Source organism: Zootoca vivipara, chromosome 12 (genome assembly GCF_963506605.1).
Source record: "Zootoca vivipara chromosome 12, rZooViv1.1, whole genome shotgun sequence".
Taxonomy (NCBI): Eukaryota; Metazoa; Chordata; class Lepidosauria; order Squamata; family Lacertidae; genus Zootoca; species Zootoca vivipara.
The window spans coordinates 42,348,142-42,372,848 of record NC_083287.1 but is presented as its reverse complement, the minus strand read 5'-3'; the positions used below and the strand labels follow the sequence as shown (position 1 = coordinate 42,372,848).

At 41.7% G+C, this 24,707-nt stretch overlaps 1 protein-coding gene across 4 annotated transcripts in view; it reads left to right on the top strand.

The window, feature by feature from the left end:
• CUL2 (cullin 2) overlaps positions 1–24,707 on the top strand; it is a 52,433-nt gene that overhangs the window by 7,128 nt on the left and 20,598 nt on the right. For 2 of the 4 annotated variants that reach the window (XM_060280886.1, XM_060280885.1), the window contains exons 3-16: positions 1,972–2,074; positions 2,947–3,041; positions 4,443–4,548; positions 6,682–6,764; positions 12,126–12,222; positions 12,326–12,436; positions 13,609–13,786; positions 17,809–17,933; positions 18,748–18,855; positions 20,578–20,637; positions 21,073–21,201; positions 21,310–21,396; positions 22,319–22,471; positions 23,630–23,707. In XM_060280886.1, coding sequence (XP_060136869.1) covers positions 1,972–2,074; positions 2,947–3,041; positions 4,443–4,548; positions 6,682–6,764; positions 12,126–12,222; positions 12,326–12,436; positions 13,609–13,786; positions 17,809–17,933; positions 18,748–18,855; positions 20,578–20,637; positions 21,073–21,201; positions 21,310–21,396; positions 22,319–22,471; positions 23,630–23,707 — 1,513 coding nt within the window. Of the gene's footprint in view, positions 1–1,971; positions 2,075–2,946; positions 3,042–4,442; positions 4,549–6,681; positions 6,765–7,245; positions 7,300–12,125; positions 12,223–12,325; positions 12,437–13,608; positions 13,787–17,808; positions 17,934–18,747; positions 18,856–20,577; positions 20,638–21,072; positions 21,202–21,309; positions 21,397–22,318; positions 22,472–23,629; positions 23,708–24,707 lie in introns of all 4 variants that reach the window. The other 2 variants (XM_060280888.1, XM_060280887.1) reach the window with 2 other exon arrangements.

Below are 24,707 nucleotides of genomic sequence, written 5' to 3'. Positions count from 1 at the left end.
ACAAATTAGGGGGGGGGTTCTGCTTTTTGTGGGTCCCCCCACTGCCTGCCACAGGAGTGTCCTCGCCAGGATGCTAAGCAAGACGTGAAGGGAACTGAAACAGAATTTGGGTTAAGAGGATCAGCACCAAGCAAGGCAAATACAACAGGACCCAAAATTCAGCTGATACCTTATCTCATCAAGCAGGTTGGATAGCCTCTAGAACTCCACCCATCAAATGAAGATGCTGCTTAATGGTGGTGATAGCTTCTACCTTTTAAAAGAGTATTGGGTAGAACAATTCAGATGTTTCACCCAAAGGTCAGCTGCCATTTCAAGACTTGAGGTCTAGTCACCTTTTCTTCTCCCTTTGGAAAGTTCCCACTGAAATTCTACTTATTGCAGATTCTGGGGCCATGAGACAAGTTTCTGATCATTATTGGAAAAGTCGCTATCAGAGGGGCTTGATCGCACAGAAATATATGAGTTTAGTGAATCTTAATGCATTAAAGCTTAGGAATTGAAGAAGGGCTTCCACTTGATTCAAAGTCCAGTTCACAATTTGTGCTTATCTTTGTATTTTTCAGAATAACATGGTTAGGGCAACTGCTTATTATTTGCTGCAATGCGTCAATCCTTATGAACGCTACTACCGTAGGTATATAATGAACTCCCCAGACTTTAAAGGTTTCTCATAAATGCAACAGCAGCAACATTTTCTGGTATTCAGAAATAAAAAGCTGGCTTCATAGATGCCTTCTATAGGCAGGATCAGGCATCCCCAAACTGCGGCCCTCCAGATGTTTTGGCCTACAACTCCCATGATCCCTAGCTAACAGGACCAGTGGTCGGGGATGATGGGAATTGTAGTCCAAAACATCTGGAGGGCCGAAGTTTGGGGGTGCCTGGGCAGGATTATATTTTAGAAAGAATTATTTTTGTTTCATCTTTTATTTCATGCTTCTAGTCTACTTGGTGGCTTTAGAAAAGACCAGGAGTATAATAGTTCTTTTTCCACATAGATCAGGCATCCCCAAACTGCGGCCCTCCAGATGTTTTGGCCTACAACTCCCATGATCCCTAGCTAACAGGACCAGTGGTCGGGGAAGATGGGAATTGTAGTCCAAAACATTTGGAGGGCCGAAGTCTGGGGATGCCTGACATAGATGGATCAGCTATGAATCAGCTTCTGGAAGAACCTTGCTTGTTTCAATGCTTTGTGTTTTGGATGGCTTATGGGGAAAACAAATTTGACAGTGTGTTTTGTATAATGAGCAATGATAATGTGGTGCCATTATCATTTTTTTGGCAAGATATCTTCCTTTTCTGTCTCCCAGGAAAGCTTTAATAGAGGCAGGGTATTGGGAGGGAGGCTTATTTTAGGAACTATGTAGCCTGTTATTACAGACAAATTAGACTGCAAGACATTTTTTTCTGGAGGAGATATTATTTCACATATGGCCAACTGTTACGTTGTTAGTGATGAGTATTCAAAGGAAGCAGACCATAATGAAGAACATCCTCTCGGAAGCCAAAGTTTACAAGAAGAAAACATGCTGAAGCTTCTACTAGTATGAAGTGGTGTATTGTTAAAAACCTGTAAGTAACTTTGCTCTTGTTGTAAGGGACTGCTTCTTGCTCAAGACTTGGAGAAATAACACTGTTCTCAGAAAAGGATTGTTTGAAAGATACCGTTTCTTTACAGGTTATGCTACACTAAATACAGGCCAGGGCAAAAGGCCCTTGCATGGCATTCTGGTGATTTTCAGGCCCTCCATCCCCACTTGTGATGCTTTTCCTATAGGCTGGGAAAGCCTCTCCTGAACAGCCTTCTCTGCAGCACATGGAGCTGCAACTGAAAGAGAAAGCCAGCAACTTTTTCATGTGCAAGACTTGAAACCAAGCCACATTGTTCATTTGTTTTTAAGATCTTGTTAAAAGTTTGGGTTAAGAGAACTTGAAAGTATGTTTCATCCTTGACTTTAAACCCAGGGACATTTATGCTTTGTGTGTGGCCTATCCTGAGCCGCTGGGGGAGAGACTTTATATGGAAACAAAGAACTTTTTGGAAAATCATGTACGCCATTTGCACAAGGTAACTATAAAGTGTACAAGATGTGAGTCTTCTCAGTGTATGAGGATTTTGTGACTGTGAATACAAGCTGTTTCACTGTTTGTTAAAGAACACAGTCATTTTTTACTTTGTAAAATATTTTGTGAATTGCCACCTCGGAGTAGGGCTAGCCGATAGCAATATATCGTCCAAAACCGGTTTGAAGTCCCTATTGTGATATTGGTTTTATAATTTTTGACCTGGCACTATATTATGCATCATGATTTGTGTGTGTATGTGTGTGCGCACTGTGCAGAAATCACAATGTACAAAAAACCGTGAAGCCAGCCGATGCCTCTACATAGCTCCATCCTTATTTCAGACATTGTGATATATCAGTATATCGCGATGTTTAGCTGGTGATATATCATGAAGTTGAAAACCAGATAGCACCCAGCCCTACTGTTTGCTTCTACATAGTTCCATCCTTATTTCAGACATCATTATATGTTGGTATATCACAATGTTTAGCTGGTGATATATCGCAATGTTGAAAACCAGATATCGCCCAACCCTACCTGGGAGTAGCATGTGTACCTCGGTTTAAGTACGCTTCGGTTTGAGTACTTTCAGTTTAAGTACTCCGCAGACCCGTCTGGAACGGATTAATCCACTTTCCATTACTTTCAATAGGAAAATTCGCTTCAGATTAAGTACAGACATCCGGAACCAATTGTGTACTTAAACGGAGGTACCACTCCTAAAAAACAATTTATTTCCTAAAAAAAACAATTTAAACAGAGCACATATCAGAATGTATTATACTATAGAAATTTGTTCTTCAGCATTTCTGACATTGTTACTATAGTGCAAATTGTGGAATTTATCTTTTCCCCCTCATGCTTTTTTTGTAGAGAGTCATGGACTCTGAAGAACAAGTACTGGTAATGTATCATAGATACTGGGATGAATACAGTAAAGGGGCAGACTATATGGACTGTTTATACAGGTAAATTTTGGAGAAAACATGTTAACAGTGTAATTGATGCAAAAAAAATTATAGAAGAATACTGAAGCGGTGGGAGATGGAGACAGTCACAATTTGATTTCAAAACTATGTTTAGGACAAGATTATGAAGTGCTTCCAGCATTATTTTATTTATGTATCTTACAACACATAGATGCTTCTCTTATTTACAAAACTCAGATTAATAAAAATATGACAACTAAAAAGATATTCTGTATGAAATATATTCTTTGTTGTGTGTGTATATGCAGAAACGTGGGATTTTGATCAAGGTTTGTTTTGCTGTTAAATGACAATTTAGATCAGGCATCCCCAAACTGCGGCCCTCCGGATGTTTTGGCCTACAACTCCCATGATCCCTAGTTAAGAGGAACAGTGGTCAGGGATGATGGGAATTGTAGTCCAAAACATCTGGAGGGCCGAAGTTTGGGGATGCAGATGCGCAGGAAGAATGTGAGCAACTTGTCCATTTCCCTTGCAATCATTCCATACCTCACTATCCTAGTGGATCCAGCAACCATATATTTAGGATAAATATTTTTGGATAAACAAAATAATCCCCCCTTCCAGTAGCACCTTAGAGACCAACTAAGTTTGTTATTGGTATGAGCTTTTGTGTGCATGCACACTTCTTCAGATAGTTTGTTTGAATGCCTGTAGGCTGGGCACCAAGTGATCTCATTTCACTAATTCGTTCAAGTAACGTAACAGTGGAAAGGGAAAAGAGTTAACTGTGCCTCTTGGAGGAAGAACAAGAACAGGCTTCAGTTGCTACAAAAAGTGAGTGTGCACCCTGATATCAAACATGCTTCTATGGGCATAAACCCTGTTTCATAAATCCAGTTGGAGCAGCAATGCACAAGCCTCTTCAGTACACAGCTAGGTTTCCAGTAGGCTTTCAGGTCTGCTCAAAGTTGAGGAAAATCATGCACATCAGGATTCCATGTAATCAGGCACTCATGTGGAGAGTCTGCTTAAGAATGGAATAAAATCCTGTTGGATCAGAGCAATAGCTCCTCTAGTTTAGCATCCTGTTCTCACAGTGGCTGACCAGATACCTGTGGGAAACCCACAAGCAGAATTCAAGCACAAGAGCACTCTTCCCCTTCTGTGGTTTCCAGGAACTGTTTTTTCAGAAGCCTCCAACTGCAGCAACAGAGCATAGCCACAATGGCTGTAAGCCACTTTGATATAGTTTTTTTATGACACAGCAAATAATTTTTATAAAGAATTATTTATGTCTAACACAGCCATTGCGTCCTGTGTGGTGTTGTCTTGTGCCTACAGCTCTATGGTTTTGATAGAGAGATATGTCTTTTTTCCTGACCTAGATTTGCTTCAGAAAACACCTGAAAACATTCACAATATGTTTTGTTTTTATAGATACCTCAATACACAGTTTATTAAAAAGAACAAATTGACTGAAGCTGATCTTCAGTATGGTTATGGAGGTGTGGATATGAGTGAACCATTGATGGAGATTGGAGAGGTAGGCAGTCTATGGAAGTTATTCCGGCAAGTTAATAAGAAGTGAATTTAATTTTCTCTTCCTCACAATAACTTGCCATGGTCACCTTTGTTGAAAACCGTATAGCCCATTTTGTTGGATCAGTAAAATAAATGCATCATTTATTGCCTTCGTAAGTCTTCACAGTGAGGCATTCAATGCTTTTATTGGTTTTTTAGTCAGCCTTAGTGAACAGACCATTGTTGTATATTATTTACTTACTGAATTGAATATAGATTATACAGTATCTTGATGGGATTGGTGGATACAGAAAGAGAAATGGGGCTCTGATGATAAAGAGCTGCAAAGTAAGAAGTACGAAATGCACAACACTCAATAATTTGCAGTAGTGCCTTTAATATGGAGCTGACAAGAATAAGGGCTTGGTGAGGCATTGTTTTATTAACCTGTTTCATTAGAAGTGATGCTTGGGGTGGCATATACTTAAACCCTACATCAGGCATCCCCAAACTTCGGCCCTCCAGATGTTTTGGACTACAATTCCCATCTCCCCCGACCACTGGTCCTGTTAGCTAGGGATCATGGGAGTTGTAGGCCAAAACATCTGGAGGGCCGCAGTTTGGGGATGCCTGCCCTACATACATACTTGCTTTTCTCAAAGAGGAAAGTCTGATCTCCGAATACAGGTAGGTAGCTGTGTTGGTCTGACATAGTCGAAACAAAATAAAAAAATCCTCCCAGTAGCACCTTAGAGACCAACTAAGTTTGTCATTGGTATGAGCTTTCGTGTGCATGCACACTTGGTATCTGACGAAGTCTGCATGCACACGAAAGCTCATACAATGACAAACTTGGGTCGTCTCTAAGGTGCTACTGGAAGGATTTTTTTATTTTGTTTTGATCTCTGAATGACACTTATCTCTGGACCCTGTTAATTGATTCCTGGAATTGACAAGTTTTTGCATCTCTGATGGAATAAAAGAAATCCCAGATATAAGGAGGATTGTATTAGGGCTGTTTCACATGTAAAAGATAATGGGTTGTATCCAAACCAACAGTGCAGTCCTATACATGTCTACTTAGAAGTAATCCCAATTGAGTGTAATGGAACTCCTAGGTCAGTATTTATAGGATTGCAGCCTATGGCCCCAACCTAACTACACTGACCTGGGAGTAAGTCCCCCCTTGGGAGGACTCGTAGTTCATGTTAGATTATCTGCTTTGCTACCTGAAGGTCCTGTGTTCAATCCTCAGTATCTCCAGGTACGACTGGGAGAAATTTCTATCTGAAACTTAGGAGAGCCACTGGCAGTTATACCAAACTAGACTCCATATAAGACACCTTCTTAAAATACTGATTACTTCTGAGTAGACATGGCTAGTTCATTGTGCCATAAGTTAGTTATCTAGTCCCATTGATTTCAGTGGGAATTAACTTGCTCCATTGATTTCAACTAATTTAAGCCCAGTTAGCCATGGTTGGGCTTAGCGTTATGAGCAAAACATGAATGCGTAAGCATGCAAGGGCATGGAGCAAAGATTATGGCCACTTTGATTCCTCCCACCCCCGTCCTGCTGCTGTCACATTTCCCAGAGCTCAGCTTTTGTGACTGAACCAACTAGTGGTTTGTCTCCCCCAGACAAACCACGAGTGGTAAGGGAAGAACAAACCATGGCTATTGAGCGTACACTCAGGGGCAGCCTTAGTGTTACTACTGTTGGTTTCTTTTGTTTTGTACACATGTGCAGCAGGCCAAAGAGGACCACTTTTCCTTTCTGCACATTCCAACAGTATTGTAAGGATTTTTCAAAAGATAAGTGCAGACTGGCTTTGAGGAGCCAAAGCTAATCTGAGGGGATGCTTAAGTTCAGTACTGGCTATTGTTGATCACAGGAGTAGGGAACCTGTGGCTTTCCAAATGTGATTGGACTACAGCTCTCATCAGCCCCAGCCAGCAACACATATTTCCAAACCCTAGATTATTTTCGTTTAATTGCTATTTTCTGCATTTAAATACAATATTACCCTATTTTAATGCAATATTACCCTACTGAATCCATTAGGATTGAGAAGTTTTTAATTCTAAAAAAAATCTAAAACAAATGAATCATCTGTGCCTGACATGCTTCTGTTGTGCATTTTTTTCATAACAGCTAGCACTTGATATGTGGAGGAGGTTAATGATTGAGCCTTTACAAGCTGTCCTCATTCGAATGCTCCTCCGTGAAATCAAAAAGTGAGTTAATCCTTTGGTTGTTGTTGTTACTGCAAGTTGCCTGCTTTATATATGCTTGCTTACTGTACTTACCCGAGAGTTGTAATTGCTTGATTTAAGAACGTCACTATTCACTTCTTACTGTTGTTTCTTTAGATCGTAACTGGGTTTTTATATGTTGGCAACATATTCAGGGAAAGCAGAATCTTTTTTGGGACGTGAAATTGGCTCTAAAAGCAGGTAGTGTGTCGTAGCAAATAGAGGATGTTATTGGAGCCCTAAAGCCAGTGTTCATTTCTGCTACTTGCTGTGAAACCTTGATCTTGATCTAGTGATTTTGCAGTCTGGCCTAGAACATTTGAATCTATTGAATTACCAAACAAATGTTGTACTTTTAAGTTACTTCGAATTAGGCGTTATGGAGTATTGTATAAATGTTTTTCTTAAAAAGAGGACTGACACTAGATCTAGAATTCTTTCTGAAATTCTGAATGTATTACAGAACTGAGCAGCAGTACAAGCTTCAGCTACTTCTGTCAGTCAGCCTTGTTCCAGGGTAAGGCACTGATTGCCAGCAATGTAAAAAATATTGCATATTCTATAGCTTGTTAGCAAATGCATAGAAAAGCCAACCAAGTCTAACCAACCAACCTTCTATATTTGACCATGCACTGATGTTTTTTTGTGACCTCCTGTCCCAAAGCTGCTGTCAGCTGAAACAGAATTTGCCTTATGGCACCTTTACAGGAGTTGTGAAGAGCAGCCACAATCCAGGGCACAATCAAGTGTGCTTCAGTCCTGTTGATCTTGCAGGGCTTCCGCATGCTTAACTGCGCCCTAGGTTATATTTGGTATCATTTGCAAAAATAAATGGACAGGGACGAAGTGCCCTATAGCTCTAAGCAACAGTTTCGGGCAGATAACAGTTAAATGAAGCTTGAATGTGCTCTTTAAAGCTCACATATGGAAGTAGCTTCTCTGAGCATACAAACAGAGGATTCCCATCTTTCTGGATGGGTGTTTTGTAGAAACCAGTTCTTTTTGACAATTAAAAAATAATTAAATTCCAGGACCAAGTCATGACTCTTCTGTTAATTTTAAGAAGTGCAGAAGAGGAAAGAAAAATATATTCTCCCAATAGGAGTTTGCTCCATGGGGCCACTGTGAAACCTGCAGTGACCCAGTGCTCAGCCACTCAGGCAGAATTGTAAAGTTAGCAGTCCTGTGGCCAAGATCCTGAGTACCACCAGATTTGTTCTGTGTGTACTGACATTTGCATGATCAATGTCTTCCACTAGGACATATCTTGCCCTTTTTATCCTGAATTTTAACTTCCTTTTCTTTTCATGTAAAGCTATTCTTGATTGCTTCTTACTGTCCTGATCTAAGATCTATAGAATCTAGTATAGTTTGTACAGAGGACTCTTCAGGTTGGCCTCTGCCTGCCCCTAATGTTTTTTATCCTACCAATCTTGGATATTGTGCGGGTTATCAGTTTCTGTTTTGCAGATGTAAGTGTTGGTGTTTTAGTGGCCAGAAGGTTTTGTGTGTTTCGGTTTGCAACTATTGAAGGCAGAGATGTAGAAACGATATCATGTTTAAAAGATTGCAATAGAACTTTTGCATATTGGGCAGCTGGCACATGCGGTAGTTTCATGTGTTCAAGTTCCCCCTTCATATACAGACAAGTGTCATATCTTTATGAAGAAAAGGTTCTGATGTTTACTTCCGAAGGCGTGCTAGGCGGTTTGTGGTCATCTTAACTGACATGGTGAAAGAAAAAGGAAAACAGATCTCTGTATAAGAACACACCTGATACTTCTTTTACCGGTAGTGAAGCTCAACCACAGACATTTCTTCAGCTGTTAATGCTGCAATCCTAACCACACATAACTGGAAGTAAACCCCACTGAAATCAACAGGGCTTGTTTCTGAGTAAGCATGGTTATGATTGTGCCGTAAGAAGTTTATATATGGTAACCTTCACATTCACAATCAGCTCCGGACTTCCAGATATGAGTAACTTCATAGAACCAAGAGTTGACAGCCCAGAGGCTTGGTTCAGTTTGAATTAGGGTTTCCTGTGGAACTGTCCGTAGATCTTCCCCCCCCCCTTACATTTTTATTATTATTCTTGATTTTGTTATTTATTATATTGTTCTTCAGCACACACAAAAAGCCTCCTAGAATGGCTTACAATTATCAGTGAGATGACAGTTCCTCAGAAATACATTCTAAGTGGCATGACACAAAAAGAAAAAGGGGGAGTGGGAATGACTTGGATATCCTGGAGCAACTCCCTGTGCCAGAGCTTCATGTGACATAGGATATATTTCATAAGTGGGGACAGACCCAAAGGGTCATCTAATCCAAGCCCCTCTAGTGCTGGAATTTGGTCCTAGGTAGCCACCAATTGGGGCGGAGGTGGCACTGTGGTCTAAACCACTGAGACTTGGGCTTGCCGATCAGAAGGTCAGCGGTTCCAATCCCCACGGCGGGGTGAGCTCCTGTTGTTCAGTCCCAGCTCCTGCCCACCTAGCAGTTTGAAAGCACATCAAAGTGCAAGTAGATAAATAGGTACCGTTTCAGCAGGAAGGTAAACTGTGTTTCCGAGCGCTGCTCTGGTTCACCAGAAGCGGCTTAATCATGCTGGCCACATGACCCGGAAGCTGTCTGCGGACAAACGCCGGCTCCCTCGGCCTATAGAGCGAGATGAGCGCGCAACCCCAGAGTCGTCCACAACTGGACCTAACGGTCAGGGGTACCTTTACCTTTAGTCACCAGTTAGAATTGTGTTTTGGACTTGGTTCTATGGAACTTAGCACCTCCTTGTGACAGTGAGCCAGACATTTGTCATGCAGGATTGCGGCTTGAAATAACAGTGCATCTTACCAAGAGAAGAGGCAACCAGTCACAAGGAAGCACTCCATTTGGCTCTTGTTAAGTCTAGTTGTTCTATGGCTCTTTCTGCGATAGTCTCATGCTTGCGTGTACTGTAGTCAGGGAAAGATTAGCACAGGCATAAGTGAGAGACCACGGAACAAATCTGGAGAACAAAAAGTTATACCTAACTGATTATCTTCTTAGGTTGTGATTCAATTGGCCTCAAGTTCAGTCATGGACAGGGAGGAGGAGGCATGCTGGCAAGAGTTGTCCCCTTTAGCATGACACCTTGCAGGGTTCTAAATTGTGTGAGGAATTCTTCGAGGGCTTGCAGTGTGGTGTGCAGAAGGGTGCAGAGCTTCCTACCACATCCCTGCTCTCCTTTACATGATGATAATGAACACGCTAAAATACAGCTTGTGTCAGAGTGTAGCTGAAATGGTTTATACCAGGCACCCCCAAACTGCGGCCCTCCAGATGTTTTGGCCTACAACTCCCATGATCCCTAGCGGGGAAGATGGGAATTGTAGTCCAAAACATCTGGAGGGCTGAAGTTTGGGGATGCCTGGTTTATACATTTGCCTGCCTCAAATGAAGCTCTTTTTCTGTTTTAAAACTAATATAGGGAAGTCTAAAGCAAGTCGCTCTCAGATTTTAAGACACTTTTGGATTTGCCATTTGCTTGGGTTTAATTTTTGTCCTTTAGAACCCCGCCTTCTGCTTTTTTGCTGCCTGTTCAAAGAAGGTGGTAGGAAACTGAAGTTCTGCTACTTGTTGCTTGCAAGCCATTAGGTCAATTTTGTGTCTGTTTATTTTTGCTCTGTTCCGTCTCAAGGGTACCAGTTTTGGTGGCAATACTGCTTTCAAGTTTTAATCTGCTTGGCATAAATAAGAATGTAAGGTCAGTGTAAGGTGTCAGCTATTAAACATCGAAACCATCCTTCCCCCCTCTTCCTGTTCTTAATATGTGGTGGAATTAAAACACATTTCTCTTGACTCTTCCTGCTGTTGTTCACTTTTGCCTGCATCATATCATGGTGTTAGAACTCCTTATCCTCAGCCTGCAATATGGGACTTAGTTGGAATATTGTACAGTATACTTTGAACTTTCTCCTTTTACTTGGTCTACCTTGCTCTCCTCCACTCTACTCTTTTCTCTCTCTCTCTCTCTCTCTCTCTCTCTCTCTCTCTCTCTCTCTCTCTCTCTCTCTCTCTCTCTCTCTCATGATTTTGCCTCACCTTGAAAACATTTTAAAAGGAAAAAGTGGGCTACTGCTTGTTCAACCCAGCTGCAGGTCACCCCCACCTGTTTATCAGGTGTGAATGTTCATTGCCCTCTGGTGAGAAGGACTCTCAGAAGCCTCTATTGCATTGTAGTTTGGATAATAAAAGAAACATTTCTCCTAATTCCACCCCCCCCCCTTATCCGAATCTTGGGTGCAAGTGAGGCAAGACTCTTCCTGCTCCCGCTAGCCAGAAAGCCATGCTTTCTAGAAAGCTTGAATAATTGATAGTAAGGAGAAATTGAGGCTTTCCTTCTGTTCTCAGTAAGAAATAACCCAGCTTTTGCCTCCCTGAGCTCTGGCCAAGAAATCCAAAGGTGATCACGAAGCACTTTATAAATTTTAAAAATTAAAATTAGGTGCTAAGTTCCATTTCAAATGAAATATGCATGGGTAGTATTACAGAAATAGTATTTTAAGATAGTACAGTCATACCTCAGGATACGTCCGCTGTGGGTTGCGTCTTTTAAGTTTACGGACGCGCCGAACCCGGAAGTCCCGGAACGGGTTACTTCGGGTTTCGGCGCGTCCGTGACCTGTGCACATGCGCAGAAGTGCTAAATCGCACTTTGCGCATGCAAAGCATCAAACGCGTGCGCAGATGTCGCCCTTCATGTTGCGGCCTTTTCATGTTGCGAACGGGCCGCTGGAACGGATCCTGTTCACAACATGAGGTACCACTGTATTGCATTTTTTTGTGGTGGTATTAAACAAGCATACAGTTAAATAATTTTAAGGTAAATGCACTAACAAAGATTGCCTGTATTTTGGTTTCTGCTGTTTTGCATTGAGTGGTCTTTGTGCTTCAGAAGGGGTGGGAATGGGGAATGAGATCCAAAGGCTTTGCCTGAGGACTGGGAGAGTACAAGCCTGCCCTTTAAAATAGGTGTCAGTTTGCATTTTGCTTTTTCCACTACTGTAAGGAAGTGCAGTCAATGCGGTTCCCTCCAGATGCTGCAGTCCAGCCACTCCCATCAGCCCCAGCCAGGGAGCTTAGAGGTTGTAGCCCCATAACATGTGCAGAGCCCCACACTGGCTACCCCTGCATTACATATGCACTCCCCAAAGGGTTTGTGAATTGAACAGCGCAGGCAGCAGACTGCTTGGTCCTTGAAAAGGCTACCAACAGCCAGGCCTATTTGTCCTTCTGGTTTTGAAGTCTGGACCATGTGTAAAATTGCATGCATTATGAGAGCTTTGTTTTTCCACCTTTCAGTGATCGCTGTGGAGAAGATCCAAATCAAAAAGTAATCCATGGGGTTATTAACTCCTTTGTTCATGTTGAACAGTATAAGAAAAAATTCCCTCTGAAGGTAAAAGATCATTTCTTTTTTCTGTCTTTCGTTGTCTTGGCTTATTGTGGTAATTGTTCCATCCCTTGCCTTACTTGTACTTGATCACCCTCTCTCATTTTAGTTTTATCAGGAAATTTTTGAGTGTCCTTTTCTGAATGAAACAGGGGAGTATTATAAACAAGAAGCTTCAAATTTAATGCAAGAGTCAAACTGCTCACAGTATATGGAAAAGGTAAGACACTCAAATTTATGTGCAACATAGATGCCAATTATTCAGTGTTCCTCAAGAGAAAATATACACCAGCTCATTGGTTTCTGTACATCATAGGCAGGGTCATTTTGGGGAGTATGGGGTGACCGCCCTGGGCCCTGCACTTTAGGGGTTCTGCACCTCGTGCCAGTGACCATGGTTCACTTTTGCCTCTTTCTCACCTGGGGGAGGCTTTGTACCATCTCCCTTCCTTGAAAAAGGCAGGCAGGGAGGAGGTGGGTCCCCCTTGTATATACTGGCACTGCCATGTAAAGGAAAAATATAAGCCAGGATAGAGGTTGCCACCACTAAAAAGGCAGCAAGACAACTAAAATTAAGGCAAGTGGGAGGGGCTAGTATGCTCTGCAAGTCATGTTCATAGGATCATGGAAATAAAGCACTTTGCATTCTGTAAACTTTATCATATGGGGGTCATTTGACCCCTGGATTGTCAGCTTCCATGGCAAATGAGAAATGTGGGTGAGCAACCTGTGTGGCAGTAGAACTTGGTCATTTTCAGGGATGAGGCTCAGCTTTCTTGCCCCCTAGCAAGGTGGAATGCTAGCCTTGGGTTCTGGAGTTTGTGGACCTTGGCCTGACTCATTAAGGCACTTAACATGCTCCTCATATCCAGCCACCTGCCATCAGACAGCGGAGAAACCCAAAATAGGGCTTCTAAAGTTGATCTGAGTGATAAAAGTTGTTTGGTAGGGTGAAGAGGATATTTATTTGCAATGGAGATATCTAGCAACTGATTGCTTTTTTATTTTTCTAAGTAGGTTCCATTCTTCAAATGTAGCTGACTTCTAATGCTGATTTATGAGAGAGATATTCAGAAGGCCTATTTCCATTTAGAGATCTCATGCTATCCATATGGACAATCATGCATAGCTGATGATAGTTGAGAGAACTTAAGAAGATTGCAATAAATTTGATTAGCATCCTAAAGGGTCAGGATAAGGTCCACTGTTCTTTCCGGTTCAAGAATATGAGCAATTTTGACAGGAGTTCACCGTGTATTGGGGCATCCATTCTGCCTAAATAGTTCCCTTGGTCATAATTTGTTTCTGTTACTTTAAACTTGAATGTTTGTTCTGTCCCTAAATAACCATGCAGTGCTTCGTTTTGTTCTCTATCTCAAAAAATTCTTTCAGGTTTTATGTAGATTAAAAGATGAAGAAATGAGGTGTCGAAAATATCTACACCCCAGTTCCTATGGCAAAGTAATTAATGAATGCCAACAGCGAATGGTAGCAGATCACTTACAGTTCCTTCACGCAGAATGCCATAACATTATCCGACAAGAGAAGAGAAACGGTAAAGACATACAGGGTGATTAAAATTTGAATTCAAAATAATAAACCTTCTAAATGTTTTTAATTGAATTTATAGTCACCTATGTTGTTTTCTAGTATAAATAAGCTTAGTGACCCAGGAAGGGACACTCTTGAGCAGGGGTAGGCAACCTAAGGCCCGTGGGCCGGATGCGGCCCAATTGCCTTCTCAATCCGGCCCACGGACGGTCTGGGAATCAGCGTGTTTTTACATGAGTAGGATGTGTGCTTTTATTTAAAATGCATCTCTGGGTTATTTGTGGGGCATAGGAATTCGTTCAGGTTTTTTTTTTTTCAAAATATAGTCCGGCCCACCACATGGTCTGAGGGATGGTAGACCAACCCACAGCTGCTCTTGAGTGTCTCAGTAGGGGGGAATCCTTTTGGCTCCACAAAGTAGATCCTTGTTTGGATCAGCCTCATGGGTCAGAATTGACAAGTGGGCAGTCTACCTACCTGCTAATCACATGATGTCATTATGATGTGACATGATTAACAAGAAGGTTTTCCTGCCCACCAGAATCTCTTGCGGGGCTTCCAAGTTCCCATTGCCACTGAGGAAAACCTGAGAAAGAAGGCTGCAATGCTATCCATGTTTCCCACTTCTGAGAGAAGGGAAAACTATGGACCTACACTTCGTCCAAGGACTTACTATTTTGTTTTAGGGGCAGCACCTTCCAGAATCCAGAATATTCATTCAAATATGGAATAAATGTTACACTTGCCATTTAACAAAAGACAAGTGCAACATTCCTCTCTAGTAGGAATTCGAAAATGTTCTCTTAACTTATTTGTTCAGTTCTTTAGGATCCACACACAGCTGTAGGGATCCATCTTTTTTTGTAACTATGACTAGAGAATGAACCCATTCTTTGGGTTCTTTAACCCCCTCTATAATGTCAAGTTTAATTAGTCTATCCAGTTCCTCTTTTATCTCTTAAGAACCAGCCGGACATTCCTGGGTGCATGTATAAGTTGAAAATAGGGTTCAAGCAGTTTATTTTATAATCTGCTGAGAGCTTACCAATGTCAATAAAGACACATGATCTTCAGTGTTCATGTGACCCTGTCCTTCTGTACTGTACAGCTTCTTAATAAAATCTATAATATGGCATGTTTTTCAGTCCCAATATAGGTATCCCATTTACAGCAGTAACAACTACAGATGATAACTTTACCATTTTGTTGCTTACTTGAACATCAATTTTCCAAACTCCCCTAGCTCTGCACTTTTAAGTTTTAAGTTGGAGCTTTTTCGCATGCTGTATGGCTTGGCTTTCTCTCCCAAGTCTTTCACAGTAGCCCCAGATACAGATACATTTACTTGAGCTCCAGTATCCAATTTGTAAGTAACAAAAGCCCCATTTGTATTCAGAGTCCAGTCCAGTAACTGAATCCTGATGCCTCTGGAAGACTTCCCAAATAAAAGTTTTATCCTGTGCTGGTGCTGTAATCCTCTTTGTTTTGATCTGAGCCCAGTCTGTGCTTGCTTTCAAACCTTTGCAAAGTGAATTTGTTCTTTACAAAAGTTGCAGGTCTTTCCAAATGCAGGACAGTGTGAACACTCAAGTTATGCAGGAATTGCCAGAAAGAGGCACCATCCAACCACCTTAGGGACTGCACTCTGGGTTTGTGTTGGGTTTAATCCTTGGCCTTTTCCTCTCCTGATGATGTCCCACGAGGCAGTGGGATGCGGATTATTCCTCAGGATTTACTCCCTTAGCCTTTCTCATGAATGAGTATAGCCACAAGGCAGCCAAGGTTTAAAATTAGGCTACCTTTCCAGGTTGATGAGCCCCATCTGCCCTTCTACAGCAACTGCAGAAACCACATTCTTGACCTTTTGGACCTGCTATCGGTCTTGTCTATTCTGTGTGGCAGATTGACTGGACAAGTCCCTAATTTACCAAGGGTTTAAGACCCATTGGCTACCCTCACCTGGGTTAGCTTGTCAGTCGTAGCCATTCCTGGAGTGTGGACCTTGTTGCATGCCAACAGTTCTAGGAACCACTGCTGAGAGCTGAGTCCAGGGTGCGGACCATAAGTGGACAAACTACCCCAGAAACAGCATAACGGGTCTCCCAGCAGACATACTCCCCCTCCCCCAACACCCCATATACCCCTCCAAAATTACACATCTTGCTTTACAGTCTCAGATGTGTAATAAAGGATTCAAATGTTTCCACATCCTTTTGTACTCTCCTATGAAACTGGTATCTCTCGAAGTTTTCATTTAGTTTAGGAGTGCCGCATTCCTGAAATATCTGTAATACAGTCTCATAATTAGCTAGTTCTTCACTCAGTTGCCTCTCACCTAGCAATATTTAGAAAACTAGCTGCCTTCTGCCCATAGGGTTGCCAGACTCAATAGTGGGCAGGACTTCTGTGCCTTTAATTGCCCTGCTCTCTTTTGAGTCTGGAAACCTTAAAGAGAAACCACCAGACCCTTTGCTTGGAAATTAAACAAAGGGTCTGCTGGTTCCTCTTTAAGGTTTCCAGACTCAAAAAAGAGCAGGGCAATTAAAGGCACAGAAGTCCTGTCCACTATTGAGTCTGGCAACCCTATCTGCCCACCATCTTTCTCTGTAGCTCCACTTGCTTTCATAAAGAGGTCAAATTCTTGCCTGACTCTTTTTCCAGCGCTCTGCTGTATTCTTGGAGCAAGCAAGAGGTTCTGGAGTTACTAGATGCTCCATCTTTTTTCGTTTTTTTTTTAAATCTCCCCCTCTCCCTGATCTTTTGTATCTTTTCCACCTTCTTTGTTACTCTGTGCAGTAAGTCCAGCCTGCACCCAACTACTACCGGTGCCATGTGTTATTCTTTTATTAATAACTTTCAGAATCCAGGGTGTCCATAAACATAATATAAACTTTATTAACTCCTTACAAAATGAGGAGTCTGTTAAAGGAAGCCATAGCATCTCTATTGCTGCATCATCCTATCCAGAGGCCCCTTCCAGTCTCGCCCGACTCATTTAAACACAACCCACTTAAAGGGATAGTGTCCTCACAAGAAACTTCCTTATCACAAGCAATCTCAATAACACAGGGTTGTAACCTACTGAGGTCTACTGTATGGCTAGCACTGGAAGGCTTTATTTGATGATTCATTATCACAGCTCAGCAGTCTGTTCCAGGGCAATTCTGTCATTTTGTCTATAGCCTCTTCTCACACATCTTAACAAAGTTTCATAGTATTTTCTGGCAGGAACATTGGTAACAATATATCAACACATTACTTTAAAGCAATTCTGTTAGCAAGTGCTCTTTCTGATACACAACACCCATACCGAATACAATTTCTGGCTACATCAAAGGCTTGCACCTTGAAGCTAGAAGAATGTTGTGCTGTGATTGCCTGTGTTAGGAAGCAGAGGTGGTGAGCCTGTGACTCTCTTGATGTTGTTAGACTACAATTCCATCATCCCTGAGCATTGGCCATGCAGGCTGGGCCTGATGGGAGTTGGAGTCCAACGATGTCCGGAGGGCCACAGGTTCTTCACTGCTGCTGTTTTGAGTGACTTATGATAGCTTAACCAGTGCTTGCTCAGGTGGTGGTGGTCTAGGATATGTAATGTAATGAGAATTGGGGGGGGGGGGTTCCCTAATTTCTGTAAATTGCTCTGAGAGCTTTTCTGCTTTAATTTCAGTTAATTTTCATATTAATTACAGCAGGCATGTCCAGCTCCCAAGAGACTGCGATCTACTCCCAGAATAAAACAACACTGGCAGTGATTTGACCAAAGTTGTTGAGCTTTTGGGGGGGGGTGGGATCAATCAGGATAATGGGATTGACCAGGGACGTCCCGCAATCGACCGGTAGATCATGATCAACTGGTTGGACACCCCTGAATTACAGCATAGTCTTGACCACAGCATCTCCTTTCCCTGTTGCTCTTTTGCCGAATTTGCATTTATGTGGTGCCTTCATTTTTTAGTATCATGCTGTTTAAACATTGATGAGTTATAGTGATTTATTTTTTTTAGCACATCTGAAAACTAGACCTTCCTTTCCTTGCAGACATGGCAAATATGTACACGTTGCTTCATGCTGTGCCAAGTGGATTACCTCATATGATTCAGGAACTACAAAATCATATCCATGACGAGGGCCTTAGAGCAACCAGCAATCTTTCTCAGGAAAACGTAAGTTTTGTCTTCAATGGGAATAGTGTGGAATTTCTGATCAATCTAAGCATAAAGATGATGTTGGGAAGTTGTGTGGGGGGGGGGGAGTTCTATAAGGTTGTTGCCATTTAGTCTATACATCGACCTGCTTTCTTTACTGCCATTTTTGTTTTTTCACAAGAGCTAGGGGTTTAGCATACAGTGGAATAGACACTGTTATTATAACCATGGCATTCCTCTATTACTGAATATGTAATCACTGTAAGAAAGTCTACCATGTTTCTGACCCTGCCAAAAATGATTACATGGTAGTAGTGCTCCTCACTATTCTTTCTAACACAGCGTGAAATCTGACATTTGTTAATATGTTGTTAATATGTTAATTTGTTAATATGTCCTTCAGTATTCACGCACCCAGGGAACCAATAGGATGGAACTAGCTTAAAGTAAATGCATTTATAGCTGCAGTTTGCTGCCAGTCTTTCAAGAAGAGAGGTGCAATCACTACATTTCTGTATGAGAAATGTACTTATTGCTAGCATAAACTAATGCAACATGTGAATTCTGTGATGCACAGTTGTGTAAATTGAATACAGCAAATATTTCCTGGAGGTTGTATTATTCTGTTACATTTTCACACCTTAGTACCTGGGAATAAGCCACATCAAATCCAGTAGGACTTACTTCTGAGTAGACAACTATAAGGAGTGTGCTGCACTTCACATTTTCTCTCTGGCATAATTCCCAACACCTTTTGGTCAAGCAAAGTGCCTGTTTGTAATATTACTCTGTTGCGTTTGGAAAAAATACACACCTGTGATTCTATCCTCAGATGCCCACTCAGTTTGTGGAGTCAGTGTTGGAAGTACACAGTAAATTTGTTCAGCTCATCAGCAGCGTTTTGAACGGCGACCAGCGATTTATGAGTGCCCTTGACAAGGTAAGCCCGGTGAAAAGGCTTTGTCTACCAAATAACTGTAAGGAACATAATTTATGAGGAATCCTACCTGTTGCATTGAATAGTGAGATTGAATATCAGTCGTGAATGTGGTTTGATTTATCATAAATTGGTATGAATGATTTCACCTGACACAAAGTAATTGGAACAGGATGGCAATCTAATGTTTTCAAGACAATTTGGAAGCAAAATCAAATGAATAAGCACAGGTTTCCTTAAATATATACGTCTTTGGTACATGAATGTCATTGTATGAAACCAGGTAGTGGAAACCTTTGGTCCTCCAGAAGTTGTTGGACTACAAGTCCCATCACCTCTGCCCATTGACCTTTACTAGGGCTGATGGCAGTTGTAGTTCAGGAAGATCAGGAGGGCCATAGGTTTTCCACACCTGTGCTAAACTAATCTCCTACACCATGTTAGATGGATAAAAGAGACAACCATTCACATGTGCTTCAGGATCTAATGTCAACAAACCATTCATGGATTGTGTTTACCAGGAAACTCACAAGCATAATCCATGGTCCTGAATTATACGTGCTCAGTGGCTTTTCATAGTCATATAGAGTGGTCTGTGCATAGGTTTCTATCCCAATAAATGAGCAGTTATGGAAAATGCGCACAAGTTTGGAATTGGAGGCATAGGTCAATGGCCTATACCATTGTGGTTTTTTAATCATTCAGTTCTGAGAAGTATACTGCTTTTAGTAATCCAGTGTTTGAAATACTTCCATTCCTCACTTGCAGTTACACTTAATTATTATACAATGGTGTCACATTTTAAAAATCGTGCATATTATCACAAAATACCTGTAAGTTCATTGCATGTTGGAAGGAGACTAACTCCTTTCTAACCTACTTGTATTAGGTTTGTATCCAGTACTAGTCCTACTCAGAGTAGACCTGTTGAAGTTAATGGGCATTGCTTAGTTTCATTTACAGTGGTACCTCTGGTTCCAAATTTAATTCGTTCTGGAGGTCCGTTCTTAATCTGAAACCGTTCTTGACCTGAGGCACCACTTTAGCTAATGGGGCCTCCTGCTGCGCTGCTGTTGTGCAATTTTTCTTCTCATCCTGGGACAAAGTTCTTAACCCAAAGTACTACTTCCGGGTTAGCGTAGTTTGTAACCTGAAATGTCTGTAACCCGAGGTACCACTGTACTTCATTGGGACTATTCTGAGCCTGTCTAGCACTGAATATAACCCACAATTTATAAAATCTTGGAAATCTAGTTTTTGGTGTTCCTAAAACACATATCATTTGCAGACATTGAATGCAATCCTTAATAACAGACACCCATATTCATGTCTCCCAGCATGCTTTGCAGCTAGCAGGTATCCTATTCCCCAATATTTTCCTGAGACTTTCTTAAAAGCAGTTACTTGAATGTTTCAGTTTTGAATTAGTGGGAAGGGCTTGACTTTTTACCCTTGCGTTTTACACTAGGTTTACCCAGTGGCCAGAGCAGAGGGGTTTTGTGTTTGTTGTTTTTGTGTGTAAACCTGATAGACACTTTTGTACCTTACAGCACATTGCTAGCACCCAATAAATGTTGAGTAATTGAAAATAGTTGTGAAGAGCTTGCTTTTTGCCAGGATCTAGTGAAGAAGCATGATGGAGCCTGTATGCATTTGTTGGGGACCCACTTGGAATTGGCTCTGAGATTATGTATGACCTGATATCTTTCTTGTGTTCCTAAATAGGCCTTGACATCCGTAGTGAACTATAGGGAACCAAAGTCTATCTGCAAAGCTCCCGAGCTGGTAAGTACCAGATACTTGTCTAAAGTGTTTAGATGTAAGCATTAACTTTATTCAGATAACATCTTGTGGTTTTTCAAAGGCTTTTCCAGGCCAGTGCATCTAACTGAATCACTGAGATGCCCCCTTGAGGCAAAATGGTCCTTGCTTTGTCTTAATGTACAACCATGGTGGGACGCCTGTGTAAACCAGTATCATCTAGAATACTGCAGCTTGCCCATCCTTGACTTACAAGCCTGTTTTTAACGATAACTGAAAGTGTACTTGAAGCTCTTTGGTCACTTGATCTGTATTCTGTGCATTCTTTAAAAGTACTAGCCGTGGCATGTATCTTTTTCCAAAAGACGACACAACTATGCTGCCTTAACCACATTGTTAGTCCTGCCTTAATACTATTCTGCTTGACAAATGTGCTTTTCTTCTTTCTTTACACTTGAGCTGGCCAAGTATTGTGACAACTTGCTAAAAAAATCTGCAAAAGGCATGACAGAAAATGAAGTAGAAGACAAACTTACTAGCTTCATTACTGTTTTCAAATACATTGACGACAAAGATGTTTTCCAAAAAGTAAGTAATGCCTATTTTTCAAATTACTTATAATTCTGGTTTTTCCCCTCTCTCGAAGCGGGTCTTGAAATGCAAAGAAATCTGAACTCTTGCTCTTCTTCTATACAGTTCTATGCCAGAATGTTGGCAAAACGACTTATACATGGTTTGTCTATGTCCATGGACTCTGAAGAAGCTATGATTAACAAATTGAAGGTAATTTCTAGCTTGCTAGAACAGTAAAATCAACAGTACAGTAGTAGCCGTTGTTGACACTTTTAAGCTGCTACTAAGCTGATTCTAAGGAAATGTCCCTAAACGTACTTAGAATCTAACCTAATTTTAGGAACCTGATTGCAAACCTATCCCCAGCCCCTGAAAAGCTTCTGGTAGGATTGTCCAGTCTGTATGTTTTATCTGAGAATTAGCTAGCCGATGCTTGTCATTTAAAAAAAGAACCAGCAGATGGTGCCCAAAAGCTGCAAACTGACAAATTGCATTCCTTGCCATTCTCAGTGTAGCTGAGATGTCCAGATGTTATTGGAGCCTCTACTCCTGCCAACCCCAGCCTGCCTGGCCAATGGCTGTGGGTGATGGGAGTTGTTGTAGTACAACAACATGTGGTCACAGCTTCCCCACCCCTGTTGTACAGCTTTTGCTGCCTGAAATATGCATCTGCATTTTCTCTGCCACCGCAGTCTGGTTCTGCAGAGCTCATCAGCTGGTATCTTGGGAAGAGCCAGAACTACCGGTAGTTCTGGTACTGCTGCAATCAGTGTGTGTATATGGCTGTTGGTTCTGTTTGTTGAGCCTCATGGCACCACTTAGGTTGAACAACTCCTTGCCCCCATGCCCAAAGCCCTTTTAGAAGTTATTCAGGTGGTTTTCTGGGTTACAGTCGAGGGTGTGAGCTATGATCAGGTAGCTTTTAAAAAAGAAATACAATTGCAGCCCTAGTGTCACCACACCTCCAACCCTAAGTGCTGGAGTGGTTTTAAAACTTTTCCTCAAAAGTGGAGATGGGGTGGCTGTTCAGTATTTATCATGTAGCTCTTTAAAACAAAAGCAGGCTACTCACTTGCTGACTGTCTATGTGTGCCTTAACTACAAATCTTGTATGTGCCTTTTTGTTTTCCAGCAAGCCTGTGGTTATGAGTTTACTAGCAAGCTCCATCGAATGTATACAGACATGAGTGTCAGTGCAGATCTTAACAACAAATTCAACAACTTCATAAAAAATCAGGACACCGTCGTAGATTTGGGAATTAGTTTTCAGATATACGTTCTTCAGGTATTTAAGGCGTGTGTGTATTTGTGTGTGTTGCTTCATTTCAAATAGCCTTCTTCATGCGTTCAGGGTGACACATGTGGCCTTAAAGTGGGGATGGGAGTGAGCATGCAGGCCTTGCTGCTAATATTGCTGTGCATGCCCGTTCCAATTCAGACATTATTATTATTATTATTATTATTATTATTATTATTATTATTATTAATTACCCTGTCCATCTGGCTGGGTTTCCCTAGCCACTCTGGGTGGCTCACAACCGAATATTAAAAACACAATACAGCATTAAACATTAAAAACTTCCCTAAACAGGGCTGCCTTCAGATGTCTTTAAAAAATTGCCTTATTGCCTTGACATCTGCTGGGAGGGCATTCCCATATGCAGTGCATTGGGGCTGGGGTTTGCATGTGCATAGTCACTCGCTCCCCACTTTAAGCCCATATGTGTTCACTCTGAATGTCTGAATACAGTTAGTGTGGCCAAGCTATATGTGTGATAGGGAGCACCACTTACGAAGGAGCAACTGGGAGCGTGTTTAAAACTCCCAGGTGTCCCTGTATAATTGTGTCCAGAAATGCAGGTATGGGGTAGATGGGTGTGGTTTGTGGGGAACGTCCTTGCGGGCCAAATTGGGACGCATGTTAGTAGGCCTGCTTTAAGTCAAGGCTCGAAGCATTTCACTCAACTCCGGGGACAAGGTGGCAAGAGCAGAAAAGCAAGAGTGATCACAACCAGGTATAGCCTGGATGGATGCAGTATGGGAGGATAAACACTCAGTCTCTAGTCAACCTAGCCTTCTTTCCTTGGTTGCTAATAGGGAAAGCAGCCATAGTTTTCAGCCTGTAGCAAGGCTGAAACCCTTATCAGCTGGCTTTGACAGATGGGAGAGTCCTGGCTTTCTCTGCTTTTGAGCCAACTCTTCCTATGTGGGGAGGAAGGGGCTTTTGTTTTGTGTTCTGAAACTTTTTAATGGTATTCCATGGGTTTCCATTTGCACCCCATAATTTCAAATAAGGTTGCTGTGATTCAGCTTGGGTGTCATGGCTTGTTCTGTATTTGTGGGTGGGTGTGGACGTATGAGAGAGAGAATGATGGCTGGTTTACATGCCTTTTCCAGAAAAGTTTTAGTATAACACAATGTATTTAATGTGTTTATTTTTCAGGCTGGTGCGTGGCCTTTAACTCAGGCGCCTTCATCTACATTTGCAATTCCTCAGGAACTGGAAAAAAGTGTACAGATGGTAGGTTAGTAGGAGATTTCTTGCAGATTTAATAACTAACTTGCGTTGAGAATTGAAATACTTCAACCAGCCCTCCCTGACCTGTTGCCTTCCAGATGTTGTTGGACACCAACTCCTATCAACCATAGCCAGCATGGCCATTGGTCAATGGTGATGGGAGCTGTAGTTCAAACATATGTGGAGGGCACCAGCTTGTAGAAGAAAAGCCCGCCTTTAACTGATCAGTGTTAGTGTAGAAATAATTCACATTGCATATAAATACTGTGGTACCTCCGGTTACAAACTTAATCCGTTCTAGAGTTCCATTTGTAACCCAAAACTGCTCGTAACATGAGATGCGCTTTTGCTAATGGTGCCTCCCGCTGCCCGGGGCGTGACTTCCACTCACATCCCAGGGCAAAGTTCGCAACAAGGGGCATCTACCTCCGGGTTAGCAGAACTTGTAACCCGCAGCGTTCGCAAGGAGGACGGTACATAACATGAGGTTCCACTGTAACCTAAATGCTTGTTCGATTTGGATGCTGTCACAAAGTGCTTTTATGGTTCTGTAAGGAACGTGAGGTATGATAACTTATATTCTCCTAAGAGGACAGCACAAATCTCCTATCCTTTTTAATATTATGAGAATCCTCCTGTGGCAGGGGAAAGGGTTGATGTCTAGCACTTCCAAATTGCCAGTAAACATATATTTAAAATTCCCATTTTGACTTATTCGGATTTGAAATTTAATTGCACTCCTCTCTAAGTTACAATGTAACCTGCAAGCATAAAAAACCTACAAAGTGTTTGGAATACTGTATACTGTCTCCAACAAGGGGTGCATCAGTATCATTCCAGTTTATGTTGTTTGCTGCATATTTTCCTCTGTGTTATGATTTACGAGTTTATACTACTGCTTAACTTGACCCCATTCTCATGGTTGTAGTATTGGTGCATTGAGACAAACCTGGGTATTCATAAGTTCATTGCTCCACTTGCTGAGAAATTTATCTTAATTTCT